Genomic DNA, 17,346 nt, shown 5'->3' with positions numbered 1-17,346 from the left:
TCAGTTCGGCATCTCGCGCATTCACGTGAGTTCGGATTGGGCCATTCGAATGCTGGTATGATGGTATTGTGCGATATAACGTGAATTCGAACCGCCCAGTGCTGAAGAGCCCCAGTTCCAGACTCATCTGATAATGGCTCTTGATTTGGTTCAGGGAAGATTATGATTCACCTGGAATAATGGCAAGTATGAAACTGCAGCTCTTTCTTCATGGAAGTGTGTTCTGTCTTGGGGCATGAGATCTAATAATCATGCCAGTAGGTCCTAGCTTTGGTTTTCAAATAATATCTGCTTTTCTATGATCATTACAAAGATCTTTTGATGTTGGTATAACAAGCACTAAAATATGAACCCTCACTTCACTGGGGAAAAGGCAACTTCCACAATGTATGCAACATAAGTCACTTCATGGGACTGATTTCATTGAGCCTGGGACATCTGAAGTCAGAAGTGGACCAGAGTGAATGTGATACTGATTTTTTTGATAGCCTGAAGTTGAGTGTTGCAGTGATAAACGCACATAAAAATGCTTGTCTCCACCTTTATTCTCTAGTGAAATAAAATGAATTACCCCAGCTGACTTCAAAGAGAAGCTTTGAAGAATGAATAAGGTTTGTAAGTGCTTAGTAGAGAGAGACTGCTATATACATGTAAGAATAAAACGATCAAGCCTGTTTAGTGGTTATTATGTAGTGTGGTTGTGTAATCAGGATACCAATAAAATGGCTTTCTTCATCCTCCTACTGGATGTGCTGGATACAAGTCCCATCATCCCCAGCCAACAGAATCATGTTGACCTGGGGTGATGGGGGGTTGTAGTTCAGCCACATGCATAGGACACCAGTTTGGGTAAGGCAGCTTTAGGGATAAGTAGTAATGGAATAGCATTCAGAATAGTGGACACCCAGCCCAGTCCACAAACTGGACATGCCAAAATATTTGCCTGACTTAATTATTAGTAATTATTTGTTAATAATTATTGAGGAGTTTGTAATTACTGAACCTCAAGCCCTGGGACCAAAATCCAGCCTTTGGGGTCACAGTCTGGCTCACTAGGATTCTCCAAATTACCATGCTTCCTTCCTCATACCAACATTTGGTGGCTATCCAACTTTTGTATGTTTTTTCCCTCATTCTGAATAAACTGGAATGCTTTTCCTGAGCCTTTGCTACAGGCAGGAAGTGGCTTAAGCTAAAATACGTTGGCATTTAGGATCTCGCCTACCACTGGAATGGGTCTCCTTCATTTGGGGATTCCTTTGAAATTGAATTCACCCTTTGGGTTGAAAAAGGTTTTCTACCGCTGATGTGTAGCACCCAGATTGATGAAGCATGATAGTTGTGCTCAGGTGTTTCTGGTTGTCCAGAATGTATGTTATTTTACTGCTGTAATCCACTTGGATTCCGTGAGATTAAGCAGAATAATAATAATAATAATAACAACCATATTGGTAATGTGGAAACGCTGTTGGGAGGGCAGCTTGCAAAAGTTACTTTCTGGACAACAGCAACTTGACTTCACCAGCCAACTGTGATTTCTGGGTGTTGTAGTCCAACACTAATTTTTTCCAAGCTCCAGTTGGAAATAAACTTATAATTAATTAGCAAATGATAGTTGCCAAGGATGATGTGGGAAGGAAGGACTTTAATTAGTTCTTTGTTGTGCAACTGACTTTCTTGTGCAACTGACTTTCTTCCATCTAAGATATACTCAGTGCTGACCATCTATTATCTTTGATATTTTTTAAAACTATAGTGATCAAATTGTTTCTGTTCTGTTCTTTTTTCTTTTTCTTTTTTTTTTTTTTTTTTTTTTTTGTTTTGTTTAATTATATATTACAGGTCATTCTGTCCTGCTGAATTTACTTTTGTTAAAAGCCTCTCTAGATTAATTTGTGTCAATTGTTATTTCCCCTTTCCTCCACTTTATAAACCCATATAAGTCCATAGGTTTCAATAAGGTCATTCAGTACCACTCTTGATAGTTCTATCTGTATATTTGTTTACCGTTATACCTTATATTCATTTTGCCTGATATACAAGGTAATCAGTCTCACAGTGATAGTAAACAGTGATGGCAGTAGTGGGCATCCAGCTTTGTCACAAGCCTGGCTCTTAGTTTCACTCAGGAATTGAGCACAAGAAGTGGGTTGGAGACGGCTTGTGGGAAGGAAGATGTTTTGACCGACTACATTGCAGAGGCCATGTGCAGGCCCAAGAGGTGGTGTGAACTGTTTCTGTTGTGGTTTCCACAAAATTCTATCTAGTGTAATCCTTCTGAGTAATGAGGGTTGGGGGATGGGCAATAAATATCTACCTGTAAGGACTGCAGTCTGCAAGGATAAATCTGATTAATTAAATTATTAACTATTATATCCACTCAGTTTTTACCAAAGTTGGATGTTACAATACTATGAGAGCCTGTACTACAACTGTTTATCCTGGCTCCTTGACTCCTATTGGGATATCAGCTGGTGTTGTGAAGATGGGGCCTGACTGGCACAGAATATAGTGGGGCTATTACTCTTCTTGACTTGGTAACTATGGTTTTATTAATGCAGGCCAAAACATTGTCTTCTTTGCTGCAGTGTCACACTGCTGGTCATATTCAATTTATAATCAACAATAAAGTCCTTTTCACACGTACAGTGCTTCCGTCCCTTACACGGGAAATACATTCCGGACCCCCCCTCCGCAGAAGGGGAAAAACATGCATCCCATTGGCGTGTGTGCCATTCACCACATTGTCCTGCAGCTTCAGCATATGCTGAAAGCTGCAGATGGGGAGCCCGTGTATGGCATGGGCTCACTGTACTACAGTTAAGCCAAGTATCCCCCATTCTATACCTCTGCATTGGTTGCTGAGGCCTAAATGAAGAACTGTGCACTTGGGACCAGGAAGGAGGGGAGGAGGCCGTCTGCGATCGCGGGGGCCTCTCCTCGTTCCTGGCCCGGCTGGGACCAGGAAGGAGGGGAGGAGGAGGCCGGCGGCGATTGCCGCGGCCTCGCCTCGTTCCTGGCCCCAGTGGAGGCCAGGAAGGAAAGAGGAGGCTGCAGGGAGGCGGGGAGGTTGGCGCGGCTGCGCCCAAGAGACGCCGCCTCCCTGCAGCCTCCTCCGCCTCAGGCCTCGCTGCCCTCCTTTTCCTCCGCGTGGCCATGCGCGGGGGAGGAGGAGGAGGGCAGCGAGGCCCCAGGGTTGCCTTGCAACCCCGCTGCAACCGGGTTATGGCAACCCTATGCATACTCCACCCTTCTTGGACAAAGCAATTGTCATACAAACAACTTCTTGGCTTAACTACTTTGATGCACTCTGTTTTAACACACACTGTGAGGCTACTGAAAATAACCGTGAAGCTTTAACAAAATGTGCATATGTAGCCTATCAGTTGCCTTGTCTGTCTTTGAACTATTTAAAAGTTCCAGCTTAAAAGTTATTCCTCAGCAGCCTAGCTTGTAGAAGTAACTCTTAGTAATAAGTTATTAATAAGTAACTCTTACTGTTAGCAGCACATGTTTTTTAGGCTCTTCTGGTGGCTGTCAATTACTCTACACCAGGAAATAGCTGTTTGATGGTACCCTGTTTTGCCTGTGGGAATGGGTTTCCATGTGGCATAATTATTCAACATACAGTATAACTGACAGATGATTCTTGTAACAGGAATAGGGGTGTTGTGAACATGACAAGTAGCTATAAATGCAGCATAGCTATTGTACCCAGAAAGTAACTGGAATAATTTGTAGTGGCTGCAGGCATTCTTTCATAGTTTGCTGTCATTAGATGGATGTCTTCAACAGACTAGTTTATATCCTGATCAAGTTTTGACAGCTGAGCTATTTTTATTAGAATGTAAATGTTGTTATGTCAAGAAAGGAAACACATTGCTCTTTGAGACCATTCCATCAAGTCCAAATATTCAATCCAGCTGGTTTTAAGTAGGATGGGTGTTAGAAGGTTGCTTGGTTCATGCGCCTAGCAAATTCCAGGCGCTTATATTTGTTTCACTTTTGTCTGTGAGATGATACAGTGCAATATATTGCACTGAATCCCTATGGTCTGCTTTGCTGCTAGTAGGCCTCACCATGGCAAGTGGGACAGACTAGTAGCACTACTTTAGGCCTGCTACAGACTGCCAAAGTAGAGCTGCTTCGGGTCTCTTTGGAGGTATGCTATTTAAATGATGCATGGGTCCTAAGAGTCCGGAGGTTGCGCCAAAGCCACACTCCATTCTTAAGCACTGCAGTGCAGCTTTGGTGCAGCTTCTGGATTCTTAGGATGCATGCATAATTTAAATAGCATACCTCCAAAGAGACCTGAAGCAGCTTTATTTTGGCAGTCTGTATCAGGCCCCAGTTTCCATTTTAAAATTGTTTTCTGAGGGGAGGTAGACAGAGAGCCAGAACAGTGGAGGAAAAAGATAAAGCACTATATGTTTTTTAAAAAAATAGATGCAAAGGCTACTGCTTCTGCAAATGTGGATTAAAGGTCTCAGGTCCGAGATGTTCACATTCAACTGGTGTTGCTGTATTGGTTTAGGTCTACTTCTTGCCTCTCTGGGATGAGGCTTGGAGGTACTGTTCTACAGTGGCCCTGTTCTTTCTTGGAGGGGTGTTCTCAGAGGATGGTGTTATGGGATTTCTGCTCAACCCCATGTTTGTGGGGTCACTCACTGTTCAGGTCTTGCCCCTATGCTATTTAACATGTACATGAAACTGCTGGGAGAGGTTATCCAGAGTTTTGGAGTAAAGTGTTATCAGTATGCTGATGATACCTATGCCTTTCCAGCTGATTCCAAGGGCCTTCTCAGTGGCTGCTCCCAAACTCTCTGGAACTCCCTCCCTAGAGAAGCTAGGATGGCCCCATCTCCTTTTGGTGGCAGGTAAAAACATTTTGTACCATCAGTTTTTTTCAAATGGACAAGGGTTTGGCTTTTAAATGCTGTTTAATTCAGATTGTAAGGTTTTTATAGAGTTTTAAATATATTTTAATTTTTAATGTGTAATGTTTTTTCTTATTAAAAACTGTTTGTTTTTAAAACTTTCTATCTACATTTTAATGCTTTTGTATTGTTTTCAACTGCACTTTTTACAATTTGTCGTTAGCCCCTATATCAGGAGAAAAGCGGGATATAAACAAACAACAACAACAACAACACTTCTTCATCTTAGCTGAAGCCATCTTATCTCATGCAGTGCCCTTTAGATATACTCGACTACAGTTCCCATAAGCAACAAACAATATGACCAAGTGCTATTTATTAGATTTTACTCTGCATTTCCAATAAAAAAAATACACAAAAGAAGGCTAATGAGCATTATTAAAAACAAACTAGGCAACAACACCCTTAAAATCATCACAAGAGTCAGCTCAGGATTTTGGGAGTGGTTGTCTGGAAAGTACCCTCCTTGGTGTCAGGAATACTAGCACCTCTTAACTAGGGGTATAATCTGATTGACAAAGTAATAGTCTAAGAACTGATTAAATCTGTAGTTGTCTGCATATGACTAAATAAAAGCATTGCTCTTTCTTTTCCCATTCATTTATGTAAGCAGCCATCATCACAGAAAAGTCAGTCATTACTTCCAATGTGAGAAAAAGGGAATGTTTAAGAGTAACTTTAGTCACTTACCATGTTATAAGTATGAAAAATGAATTTTAAAAATCTACTGCCTCACTTAATTTAGTTAATTTCAATAAAATAAGATTATGGATGATAGATCGAACACTTGCAAGCCTTTCTTTAGCTGTCCTGCAGTGTGTTGTCTGAAAATGGCTTCCAATCTGTTTTGGGCCTGCTAGAGAGTGTGTTTTGAAAATATTGTATCTTATTCAAGGACAGGATTGCTTCTTGAATTATGAATAGTTTAGGGTGCTGTAGTATGTGTGGGAATTTTGAATTTGAGTAGGTGGGAGGTGTAAAAAGGTGTAATATATTCATTTTAGGCATTTGTGATTTGTTGTGCATTTTGAAGACTTCAGCCAATAAAATCACAGGGGTGGGAAGATGCTGCCAGGAAAAGGGATTAAAAACTCGCTGTGTCAAGTTTGGGGTGTGCCTACTTGCCTGGGACACCTCTTCTTGCAAGACTGTATTTGATAAATTGGATATTGCTGCTTCACTTGTTTTGTCCTGATTAATTTGATTTTGTACTTTGGTACTTAGAAAACTGTATCTCACAAAATCTATTGCAGATTAGAGGGAGAAATGAATCTTGCTTATGGCTTTCCATTATTTCTTGTTGTACACCTTTCTTTTCAATTTTTCACTAACAAGAGTTTGTGGTTCTTGTCATTCATGAGATATCCTAGATGTTTGCTTGATCTTGTATCTAAGAAAATATAAAGTCATGCTCAGGCCTTGCTTATGGTGATCAGAGTTGCCTACAAAAGTATACTTGTTAAGTGTTGTCACAACTCCTTGTGGAGTCAAGAGGTGAAAATGGCACAGCAGAGGCCGTTTCATCAGGGGCCATTTCATACTGCACATAGTGCTATGTATGATTCCACTTTAACTACCATGGCTCCAGCCTATTAGATCCTGAGATCTGCACTTTAGGAAAGGGTAAACTTCTCAGCAAGAGAGCTCTAGTGCTTTTGGCAGGACTACAAATCCCAGCATTCCACACAAAGTAGTCCTGACAACTGAAGTGGAATGATAGTGGCATAATTGCATTGTGTGAAAAGGCCCCAGGTCAGCTATTCCAGTATTCTCTCACTTTGGTAGAAAGATGGGATAATAAAGGAATAAATGTACTACGTCTGGGCTACCTTTTCTTACCCTGCATTCCACTCTTTTGGCAGGAGTATGACTGGCAGAAATCCAACAACAACTTAAATCTCTTTAACTGCATCTGAGGAAGTAGACTTTAGTCTATGAAAGCTCATGCTGCCCACTTCACATCAGCTTTGTTGAGAAAAATATATATACAATTGTACTACCTCACTCCGTGAAAATAATTCCCTTAGGAAAAACATTTTAGAATAAATTAAATGCGCAGCAGCGTATGGCTACGTTTTTTAGTTAAAACCCTCATGGCTGTTTGACCTGAAATGTCTGTTGTTTAAACCCAGCACACACACACACACACACACACACACACACACATACTGCTGTGTATACAAGTGGCCAGAAAACACTGCTCCTTTCAAGTCAGCATTGTCTTGTATTTGCTGGTTTCAAAGTATTACGGACTTCCTTCCCTCTTTCTCTCTTCCCCACCTTTAACAGTCAGAGCTGTAAGTTCCTTGGAGGCAGAGACCACAGTATTTGCAGAGAACCATGTAAACTGATTGTTGTGCATAGATACAGAGGCAGCCTGGTGTAGTGGTTAGGACAGAGGAGACCCATGTTCAAATCCCCATGCAGGTTTACTGTCAGTCATATTCTGACAGTACCCCAAAGGATGGTTGAATGGATGAAATGTAGGGGTTGCTGTTGTGTGCGTTCAAGGAGTTTCTGCCTTATGTGACACTAAGGTGAACTGACCATGGGGCTTTCTTGGCAAGATTTGTTCAGAGGTTTGCCATTGCCTTCTGCTGAGGCTGAGAGAGTGTGACTCGCCCAAGGTCACACCAATGGGTTTCCATGGCTGAGCGACAAAGCCAGTCCCAGCTAAGAGTAATGCCTATGTACTCAGAAGGTAGGCGTGTGTGTGTTCAAAACACACGGCAGAAATAACCCAGTCTGAGACCGCTTTAACTGCCCTGGCTGAGTGCTAGGGAATCCTGGGAATTGTAGTTTGCTGTGGCATCAGAGCTCTCAAACTACAGTTCCTAGAATTCCGTAGCACTCAGCCAGGGCAGTTACAGTGGGCACAGACCACATTATTTCTCAGTGTGTTTTGGGCCTTTTCTGTCTATGTTTTTAATGTGTGTGTTTTCACCAGGTTTCTAACTTTTTCTGAATGTCTAATAATAATAATAACGCAGCAAAGAGCACCTTTGAAACTAACTCTGCATCCACGCTGGAGAAATAACCCGGTTTGGCGCCGCTTTAACTCCTTGTCTGGCTCAAGGCTATGGAATTCTGGGAGTGGGAGTATGTTGTGGGCCCAGAATTCCATATCCTTGAGCCAGGGGCCAAACCGGGTTATAATGCTACTATCAAGCTGTGCGGGGAGATGTGCCTGCTTGGCATCCATAGGCCTTTCCTTCCTTCCTTCCTTCCTTCCTTCTTCAGAGCTGAGACAGGCTCCTATGTGCTAAAAAAAAAAAGCCTTTCGCGCACGAGGCCTTTTTTACCCTTTTTGGCACCGGTAGCGGCGAAGTGGCAGTAGCAGCAGGGGCCCTCACTGAGTCTTATTCCCCAGCAGCAGAGGCGCTGCCCCTTTAAGGACTAAGGAGCTTCCCCTCGCGCTGCGCTGCGGCCCAATTGCATCATGCACGCGCACGGCCTTCCCCCTCCCTCCCCTTTTCCTGGCGGCCACTCACTTCCCTAGGCGCGCGCGAACTAAAGAGCAAAAGACAAGGCTAGACTAGAGAGGCAGGGCGCGCGCGCTGCTGGGGCTAAGGCGGAGCCGGGGGCGCGCGCGTACGCTCGCTCCCGCCGCCCAGTCGCGTGGTCTCCTTGCTTCTCCATATTGCAGCGGCGGCGGCATTGGCTTTGGCACGATTAGAGGAGACCTGGGTTAGGGCTTGAAGGGTGGTAGCGGTGCGTTGCAAAGGAAAGGGAGGAGGAGAAGAAGCAGCAGCAGCAGCAGCAGCCTCCGTCTGAAGAGGGTGTCCCCCCTTTGCTCGCTTCGAGGCGAGGCGGCCTCCAGAGCCAGCGGGCGCGCGCGCACGAGGAGGAGGAGGGGGAGACTCGGCAAAGTTTGGGTCGTGCGCGTGCTGAGTCCCGGGAGGGAAGGCGGTGGGGGAGGGGGCTGGAGCGGAGCGTCTCCCGATGGCTACCCAGGTGGAGGCTCTCCCGCCGGCCAACCCTCTGCTGCCTTCCGAGGAGCCCTCGGGCCTCGTGGTCAAGAAGCCTCAGGAGAAAGGCGAGCAGCGCCTCATGCCCCAAGGAGACAAGGCCGAAGAGGGCAACGCGGGCGGCCCCGAGAACAGCGGAGGCAGCGGCAGCGGCAGCGGCAGCGTGGCGGCGACTGCGGCGGGGGATCACCTCCGCTGCAGGAACGGCGCCCTCCTCCTCAAGCCGCCCAGCGCCAAGCAGCAGAAGGACGACAGCAACAACCAGGAGAAGGAGAACCTTCAGCAGCAGCAGCAGCAGCAACGGGGCGTTGGCGTGCTGGAATCGAACCGTCTGCCTGGAGAGGCCAGTAGCAGCAGCAGCAGCGGCGGCGGAGGAGGAGGGAGCAGCAACAGCAGCAGCGGGGGAGAGGAGGGCGGCGGCGGCGGCGGCGTGGGGCGCAAGGAGTTCATCGAGGCCCCTCCGCCCAAGGTGAACCCGTGGACCAAGAACGCCCCCGCGGCGGCCCTGGTCACCCTCAACGGACAGTCGCCTCCTCCAGGTACGGAAAGGGATCGCTTACAAAGAAGAGGCGGGGTGCGTCCACATGGGGGAAACAGCCCGGTTTCGTACCGCTTTGTCTGGCTCTTGGCTATGGAATTCTGGGAGTTGGAGTCTGTTGTGTGCCGCTCTGGGCCCCACAACAAACTCCAACTCCCAGAATTCCATAGCCAAGAGCCAGACAAATTAAAGCGCTCTCAAAGCGCCTTATTTCTCCAATGTGGATGCAACGCCTTTTTCTCCTCCTCGGCAATATGGTGACATCCTCCCTCCCTCCCTCCCAGGGAACTCCACCCCGCCTTTGTCCCTCTCGCACCCGCAGCCCATCCGCCTTCCTCTCCCTGGAACCCCGCTAGTCCTTTCTTACAAGGTTTCTTGGTTTAGAAAGAGAAAAATGGAGCTATTTATAGCCCCCTCCCTCCCAGCCCCTCGGTGTAAGGAAAGCGTGCGTAAGACGGACATCTTGAGGCCTGCTCGGGAAGGGACACCGGGGGGGAAGGGCCTGGCCTGGATGGTGCCGCCCCGCAGCCTCTCCTCCCTCCCTCCGCTTCCCGTAAAAATTTGGGCCGGGCGCGTGGAGGGGAGAAGAGATTCCTCCCTTCTTGTAATCTGTGGGATGGCACCGTTTTCATAATGAAAGGCGTTTATTGTAGGAATCTGGTTCCCTCGCCGCTTCCTTCGCTTCAATGGAGCCCCCTCGTTGAAATGGCGGGCCGAAGGGGGCGGCTGAGGGGTAATGGAGCCCCGTAACGTCTTCCTGGGCGGCCTCACGGGCGGGAAAGGAAGGGGCCTCTAAGGGGAGTCAGCCCGGCTAGATGATAGAGAGATACGTCAAGGGACGAGGAGGGGATCCAGTTGAAGTATGTACAGCGTCTATATATATCTCTATCTCAAGGAGATCGAGGTGGGTTGATTCGGACTGGCCACCGAACGGCGATGTCTTTGAATCTATGTCTATGTACGTAAAGGCACAGGCGAATCGCCCCATGGAGGACAGTTTACTTCGACTGAATCCGCATATATATATGTCTGTGTCTACGTATAGAGACACAGAGACACGCGTACGTTTTGGTGCCCTTTCCGCTTGGCCCCTTCCATGCCCACCGGGGCGGAATGGGTGGGTCTGGTTGCGGGAGCCCCCTCGGGGTCCGGCCTGAGAGAGCGTTGCGGAGACCTGCGGGGGGCGGGAAGAAGGCCCAAGGGGGAGCGCAAGGGCAGCGGCGCCTCTTCTCCCTCTCTCTCTCTGCCGGGCGTTCTAGGCCCTCGGCCTCCGCGTGTGCTGCTGCTGCTGAGGGCGACGGTTTGAGCGTTCCGTCCTCCTGGCCTAACGCCCGGCCTCCTAGAGCGCCGCGCGCGCCCCCGCCTCGCCCTCGTGCGCCTGTGCGTGCGCGCCCCCGCGCGCGTGGTGTGTGCGTTGGGAGCGTCCTTCCCTTTCCCAGCATTCCACTGCAGCAGAAGGCAACGTGGTTTTCTTTCGCCCATGTGATTCCTCTGGGAGGAGGAGGGCTTGCCTTGTTCTTTGGACCCGGTCGCTGGCCACTTGCCTTTCCCCCTTGGACTAGGGGCCAGAGGAAGAGGTGAAACACAGCACCACAGTCACCCCCCTCTTTGGGGCCCCAGGAGCTCAAGCGACGTCAAAGGAGGGAGAGGGGTGGGAAGGAGGGAAGGAACACAGCCGCAGGCCTCTCCATTGGCTCGGTCGGTGGACCTCCGTCTCTCCTCTGACTGTAACATATCACCGGTGGTTTTGTGGGGGAGCCTATGGGGAAAGGCCTTTCTTCCCCATCCCTCGCCTGCACTAACAGGGGACAAAGGTCTCACGGACGTCCGCGTGGGCTTAGTCCCGTGGAGATCAGTGCGCTGGGACTTCTCTCTTCTGCATGTGTTGGGTCAGTACCTTGGTCCTTAGGACTCCAGCCCCTCTTACCTCAGCAGTTGCTTGCTGCATATACCCTGACTATAAGTCGACCCCATGTATAAGTTGAGGGCAGGTTTGAGGGTCAAAATGGCGGGTTTTTATATGAACCATGGATAAGTCAAGGTTAAAACAGGTGCATGTAACAAAGGATCTGAATGATAAAGCAAAGGAAAACAGTGAATTCCAGCAGACCTAACTTTGTGCTCACTCTAAAGGCTGGCTGGCTGGATGACAGAATAAAGGGAAGTCAGTGCTTCCAGGACAGGTTTTCCACCAGGGGAAAATAGTGTGTCTGATTGTGTGTGGGTATGAATGAGTTAAAGTACAATCCCTGCACTCAGCCATGGATAGGTTGACTCATGTTTATGGGGTCACCATTTTTGACTAACATTTCTAGACTTATACATGAGTAGATACAGGAGTTGCAGATCAGCCGAGTGCTGGAGCATTTGTGAGAGGGAAGAGGTGGGAGACATAGGCCCACTTTCTTGTGCAGCTTCCTGGCCACCATTTGGCAGACATAAACTCAGCTGTTGGGGGGCTATGGGGCCATGTTCTAGAAGAGACGTTTTGCCAGCATCTGTGGCTGGCATCTTCAGAGAAAGAGAAGAGAAATTTGTCTGAAGATTCCAGCCATAGATGCTGGCAAAACCTCAGGAATAAACTCTTCTAGAATATGGCCACAAAAACCTATGGATGCCGGCCACGAAAGCCTTCACATAAACTCAGCTGTTTGATGGCACCGTAATGGCAAACTTAATTCTAATATAGTGCCCCCTCTTCCCCTTCTTTCCCCGGCTTCTGACATGTTTTGGGCTAACTGGGAAGAGTTAATCTAAATTATTATCCAATTGATTCTAAACTTTGTTGTAGATTGAAAATTTGTGCTTTTCAGTTCAGGATGAGGCAAATGATAAACTACACAGACACGAAGGAATCACAACTGGCATAGTTATGGATGGCATTTCAACCCATCAGGATTGTTTAAATCATTCACCAAACCTGATAATAGGTTGCTTATGGGTATTCCTGCTGTAGCATATGATGTAATAGGATGAATCATCAAGTTTTAAAGACTTCAGGAGGAAATACAGGTCTGCAGCACCTGGCTGTAAGGCTGTCTTTTCCTCTTCAAAAAGAGAGATTATGTCTATTTGCAGTGGCAATGACAGTAGAGAGCTTATACCATAAATAATGGTATCCAATATGTTCAACTGGCTCAGTTTCTTACACAGTGAAGTCTGAGGATACATACTGTACTGGTTGGGACTCAGCTATAGGTGTTCTAGAGGTTAAAGTCACAGTATGTAGTTTCTAGAATGCTTTGAATATTAGAGAGTGTTTTCACATTGAGTAACTGGGGCAAATTGAATTCTTTACTAGTGTATGAGAAACATTAGCCGAAGTGTAATGTGTACAGTCAGCCCTTCTTATAGACCGATTTTTTTATACACGGATTCAAGCATCCATGGTTTGAAAATGTTCAAAAAAAGTATAAATTTCAAATATCAACCCTTGGTTTTCCATTTTTTATAAGGGACACCCTTTTCCTATGTCATTATATTTAATGGGACTTGAGCATCCACGAATTTTGTTATCCACAGAGGACCTGGGAACCAAACCCCAGAGTATAACAAGGGTCCACTGTATGCAATTTTACATGTAGCTGATATGTGTAGCCCTTTCAAGTCATAACAGCAGTATGGTATCACTAAGCATGCTTCATGAGTGAATAATGTAATCTTTATGAACTCTCTTGCTGAGTTCTTCACATTCCTGGGAACAAGATCTGTAAAGTCCTGCTAATTCCATCATATTCTATAGATTCACAACAAGCAGTATTCAGCTACACAGCAACTTTATGCACAAACATAGGTTAATAGATTTTTGTCTCTTCTACTACTTCTTGCACATTTGTGAGTCTGTGTTGTATGACAGAAAGCATACTTCCATGTCACTGTGTCACATTTGCTCCTTTTCAGATGCAACATACTTATTCCAAATACTGCTAAATTAAATACCTATGGAGGGAAAGCTGGACAGGAAAATTAAGCAAGTGGTATGCTGACAAATGCTCTATTTTCCTCATTCTCTTGTTTTCAGGCACAAACTGCATTGCCAGGAAGTTGTGTCCAAGGTGTATTTCAGCGTTGCCATCTTTTGTGGACTAAAACGGGCAGTGATACAGTGGGTCCTCTCTATATGCGGGGATCCGTTCCTGAACCCTCCACGTATGGAGAAAAACGTGTATGCTCAAACCCCATTGGCTGCAATAGGGGAGTGCTTCTGTTTTCGGTGTGGGCCACGGGCGCACACGCCATTCATTGCCTGGCGGCTTAACCTTCCACATAAGGTTAAAACCATGTGTGGCGCGGGTACGCTGTACTTTGGTTTTCAAGAGCATTTTGGCTACCACTCAAGCAGTCCCTTTTCATGTGTGGAGCTGATGAGAATTGGAATGGGGGGGGGGGGGCAGTTACCTTCCCCCAAAGCAAATGCTGCAAAGATTTCTGCATCTTGGCAGTAGTGGGCATAAATCAAACAATACTAGCTTTGGCAGATTATTCCGCTCTCTTGCTCTTGTGGCATTGCTTTTTCTATTCCTTTTTAAAAGGGCATTTGCAACATAAACATGGGAGTTGGAGATTACCAAATTGAAGTAAATGACTGAGATCTGTTTGATGAGCTTTAGGGAAAATAAGTTACTTGACCATTTTAGACCATATTCCACAAACTTTGAACAGTTTTTGCAGTGTTAAAGTAATCTGGGTGTTTAAAATGGTTTTATACCTGTTCTCTAGTCCAGATAAAGAAGATTATTGAACTAGAAACCCTAATCAGCCAGTCTGTGTGTGGTCCAAAAGAACTATCCCCCCCCCCCTTGAATGAAGTGAGCTTGAAAGGGTTTTTGGAACCAGGGTTAGTGGCTGGAAGAAGGCTCAAAACAGACTCTCAGCCATAAGATGAGTCCTGGTTGTGTTTTGCTGCCAGATCAGATCCCACAATAACCCTTGCTTCCACAAAATCCTTTCTTTTAATTATTTAATAATAATTTCACAAGAATTTAAATATTATGTTCTCTTCTTTTCCCCACCTACTTGTTCTAATTCAGTTTACTTCCCCTTAATCACAAACTGGTAATCCAAAGCTAAAATTAATTTGCGACCTACTTGAATATTGTGGCCTTCCTTAACTTATCCTAGAATGAGGACGGGATGTTCATAATTTCTAAGAACTTTGTTAGCAATACATTCCAAGCCTCTTTGGGGAATTAGATTGAAATATCATATTATGGTTGCAGTCCTTTTCACATTTGAAAATAAGCTCCAATGGTTGACTTTTGAATAAACATGCCTAAATTATTTAGTTCCTCAGGAGAATATCTTTTGGACATTCAGGCTATTGGAGTGATGGATGGAAGGTAAACCTGTACCTTGAAGTTACCTGTGGTGCTGAGATTCTTGTAAGGAATGCGGCACTTGGTAGTTTTATTCCAGGGTTAGGTATGTTTGGATTGCTTTAAATCATCAGTATGTCCTGGAATTAACAGAGTTAGGAGTTTTTCACACAGCTAAAAACCAGCTTGCCTTTCCTGGTTTGAATCCTCTTCAGGGGTATTACTGCTTGCATTTTGCCACAGATGCCGCCTCCTGCCTAAATCCTGGCTCCTAGCTACTCTCAGCTGGAGATTTGCAAAGTCAGGAACTTCCCGGCTTTGCTAATCAGCTGGCTGAGTGTGGCTGGGAGCTGGGATTTAGGCGGGAGGTGCCATCGGCGGCAAAATGCGAGCAATAATACCCAGCTGCATCCTGGAAGAGAATTCATACCGGGAAAGGCAAGCCGGTTTTTAGCCATGTGAAAAAAATCCTTATAGTGTATTCTAAAATATCTTAAAAGGCATAAAGTTGCTTACATTTGCCTGAATTTGAACTTGCAAGTTATCAAAGGTGTATAGGATCAGTTGACATCTGTCAACATACATGATTAATTTGCAGCTTAAATGATGCTTGTAACCTGGAAATTCTCATGGTGTGGGGAGTACATCAGACAAAACTTAAGCCATTCATTTGCTAGTCCAGACAATAGTCCTGGATTCTCTCAACCCTTCCCTTTCTGCTTAGATTTATTTTTCGAATTTACTAATGTAGTTGGTCTATAAAATATACTATACACTGCCTGGGATTCTTGATTTTTTTTAGAAGAACTGTTGTCATCTTGGAGATATTTAAAAGCTATTTTTACATATCATGCCCTTACACATTATTGTAGGAGGAATATTAATGTAAACAGGGCACTAAACTGTTAAATTATGCTGTTTCCTCAGTGATCTTGTAGGATAAGGTGCCCTTGCACAAGGACATGCATTTGTTCATTCTAAACTTTTCAGTCCCAATTGTCTTCTGTTTGGAAAGGTTATTAAAATAACACATGACTCAGCTGACTGTGCCACAGATAAGTGAGAGCTGAAGTGCACTCCACTCGGTTTAACCCTGAAAAAAATCTAGCCAGTATGAAAACCTGACAAAGGTTTTGGAATTGCTTAGCTGAGAGTTATTCCATGTTAACTGTATTCTAATTCGCTTTTCTTCAGTATGTCATACTATAACTGCTGTAGACATGATGCTGGACCAAGCTCTCAGCCGGAAATGCTACATATCTGTATAACATTATGTCTCATTAGGAACAAGAGAAACAATTTCCCTCACTATTATCTTTCATAGGGAGTGGCCATATGCTGAAAAAAGTGGTTTTGCTAGCTGATTATGGGCCCTGGCAGCTAAGTTTCATGTTGCACAGTCTGAAAGTCTAGCTAGGGTGGGATTTGTCCATGTCCCCACACTTTCCTAAGGAATAGGGCTTTTCTGCGAAGGTATGGGATGCATGCAACAAGCTGATATTGCCTGTTTTACATTTTAATAATTTACATTTTATATTTATCTATCTATTTATTTATTTATTTATGGTATTTATACCCCGCCCTTCAGCCCTAAAGGCTATCAGAGTGGCTTACAATTATTTATTGAATGTGAACTGTGAAGATGTGCTAGGATTTAAATAATTAGGCAACATTTATTTCCTTGCAATTGGTAAAGATTGGAGATGTGATTTAAAAGTACATGCAGGTTGGATGGGGGTCCTCCTAAGAACTTTGAGATGGTTTACCATGAAGTCTGTTGAAATAGGAAATCAGTGCCCTGACAAATCGTTTCTTGCTTCTTATGACATGTTTGGTAAAGTGCTGTGCTTGAATTCTATTCTGAAAGCTAAAAGTGTGGGTGTGTGCGGGGGAGGACCAAACTTTTGGATCAGGGCTTGGGACACCTTGGTTTGGATCTACACTTTCTTGGCCATGAAACTGACTGACATATGTTGAGCCAGTTGCTATCTTGATCTATCTTTCATGGTTGTTGTGAGGATAAAAATGGAATGATGATTGATGTATGTCTCTAGGAGCCTTTTGGAGTCAAGGTAGGGTACAAATGTAATACAGTGCGCCTGCATCATATGTGGCTTTCAGCATACACTGAAAACTGCGCGGGGCGCAAGGGGCAGTGCATCCCATTTAGATTAATGGGAAGTGCTTGCGCCACCGCACCGCTGCCACATGCACGAGCCCCATTACTTTCAATGGGGCTTGAGCATATGCACTTTTTTATATGCAGGGGGGTCCAGAATGGATCTCCGCATAGAAAAAGGGCACATTGTACCGTATATACTCCACTATAAGTTGACTTCATGTAGAAGTCAAGGGCAGGTTTTGGGGCCAAAATTATGGATTTTGATATGACCTATGGATAAATTGAGGGCAAAACTTAAGGGCATGTAACAAAGGATGTAAAAAATGGAGCAAAGGAAAACAATGTCAAAGAACTTACAGAATTCCAGTAGGCTTGACAGTTTGTGCTCACCCTAAAGGGTGGATAAATGAGAGAGCAGAGGGAGGTCAATGCTTCCAGAATAGATTGTACTCCTGCCTTTCACCAG

At 45.2% G+C, this 17,346-nt stretch overlaps 1 protein-coding gene across 5 annotated transcripts in view; it reads left to right on the top strand.

The window, feature by feature from the left end:
• The first annotated feature begins 8,521 nt into the window (after nt 1-8,521).
• The window catches only part of LARP1 (La ribonucleoprotein 1, translational regulator), a 111,824-nt gene continuing 102,999 nt past the window's right edge, over nt 8,522-17,346 (top strand). Inside the window, exon 1 of one of the 5 annotated variants that reach the window (XM_042454876.1) lies at nt 8,522-9,444. In XM_042454876.1, coding sequence (XP_042310810.1) covers nt 8,880-9,444 — 565 coding nt within the window. In that variant the 5' untranslated portion in view covers nt 8,522-8,879. Of the gene's footprint in view, nt 9,445-10,934; nt 11,021-11,083; nt 11,333-17,346 lie in introns of those variants that run through there. The other 4 variants (XM_042454878.1, XM_042454877.1, XM_042454879.1 and 1 more) reach the window with 4 other exon arrangements.

This window comes from Sceloporus undulatus, chromosome 2 (genome assembly GCF_019175285.1).
Source record: "Sceloporus undulatus isolate JIND9_A2432 ecotype Alabama chromosome 2, SceUnd_v1.1, whole genome shotgun sequence".
In the NCBI taxonomy this organism is placed as follows: domain Eukaryota; kingdom Metazoa; phylum Chordata; class Lepidosauria; order Squamata; family Phrynosomatidae; genus Sceloporus; species Sceloporus undulatus.
The sequence above is the reverse complement of the archived record's forward strand: the minus strand, read 5'-3'. Positions and strand labels throughout refer to the sequence as shown.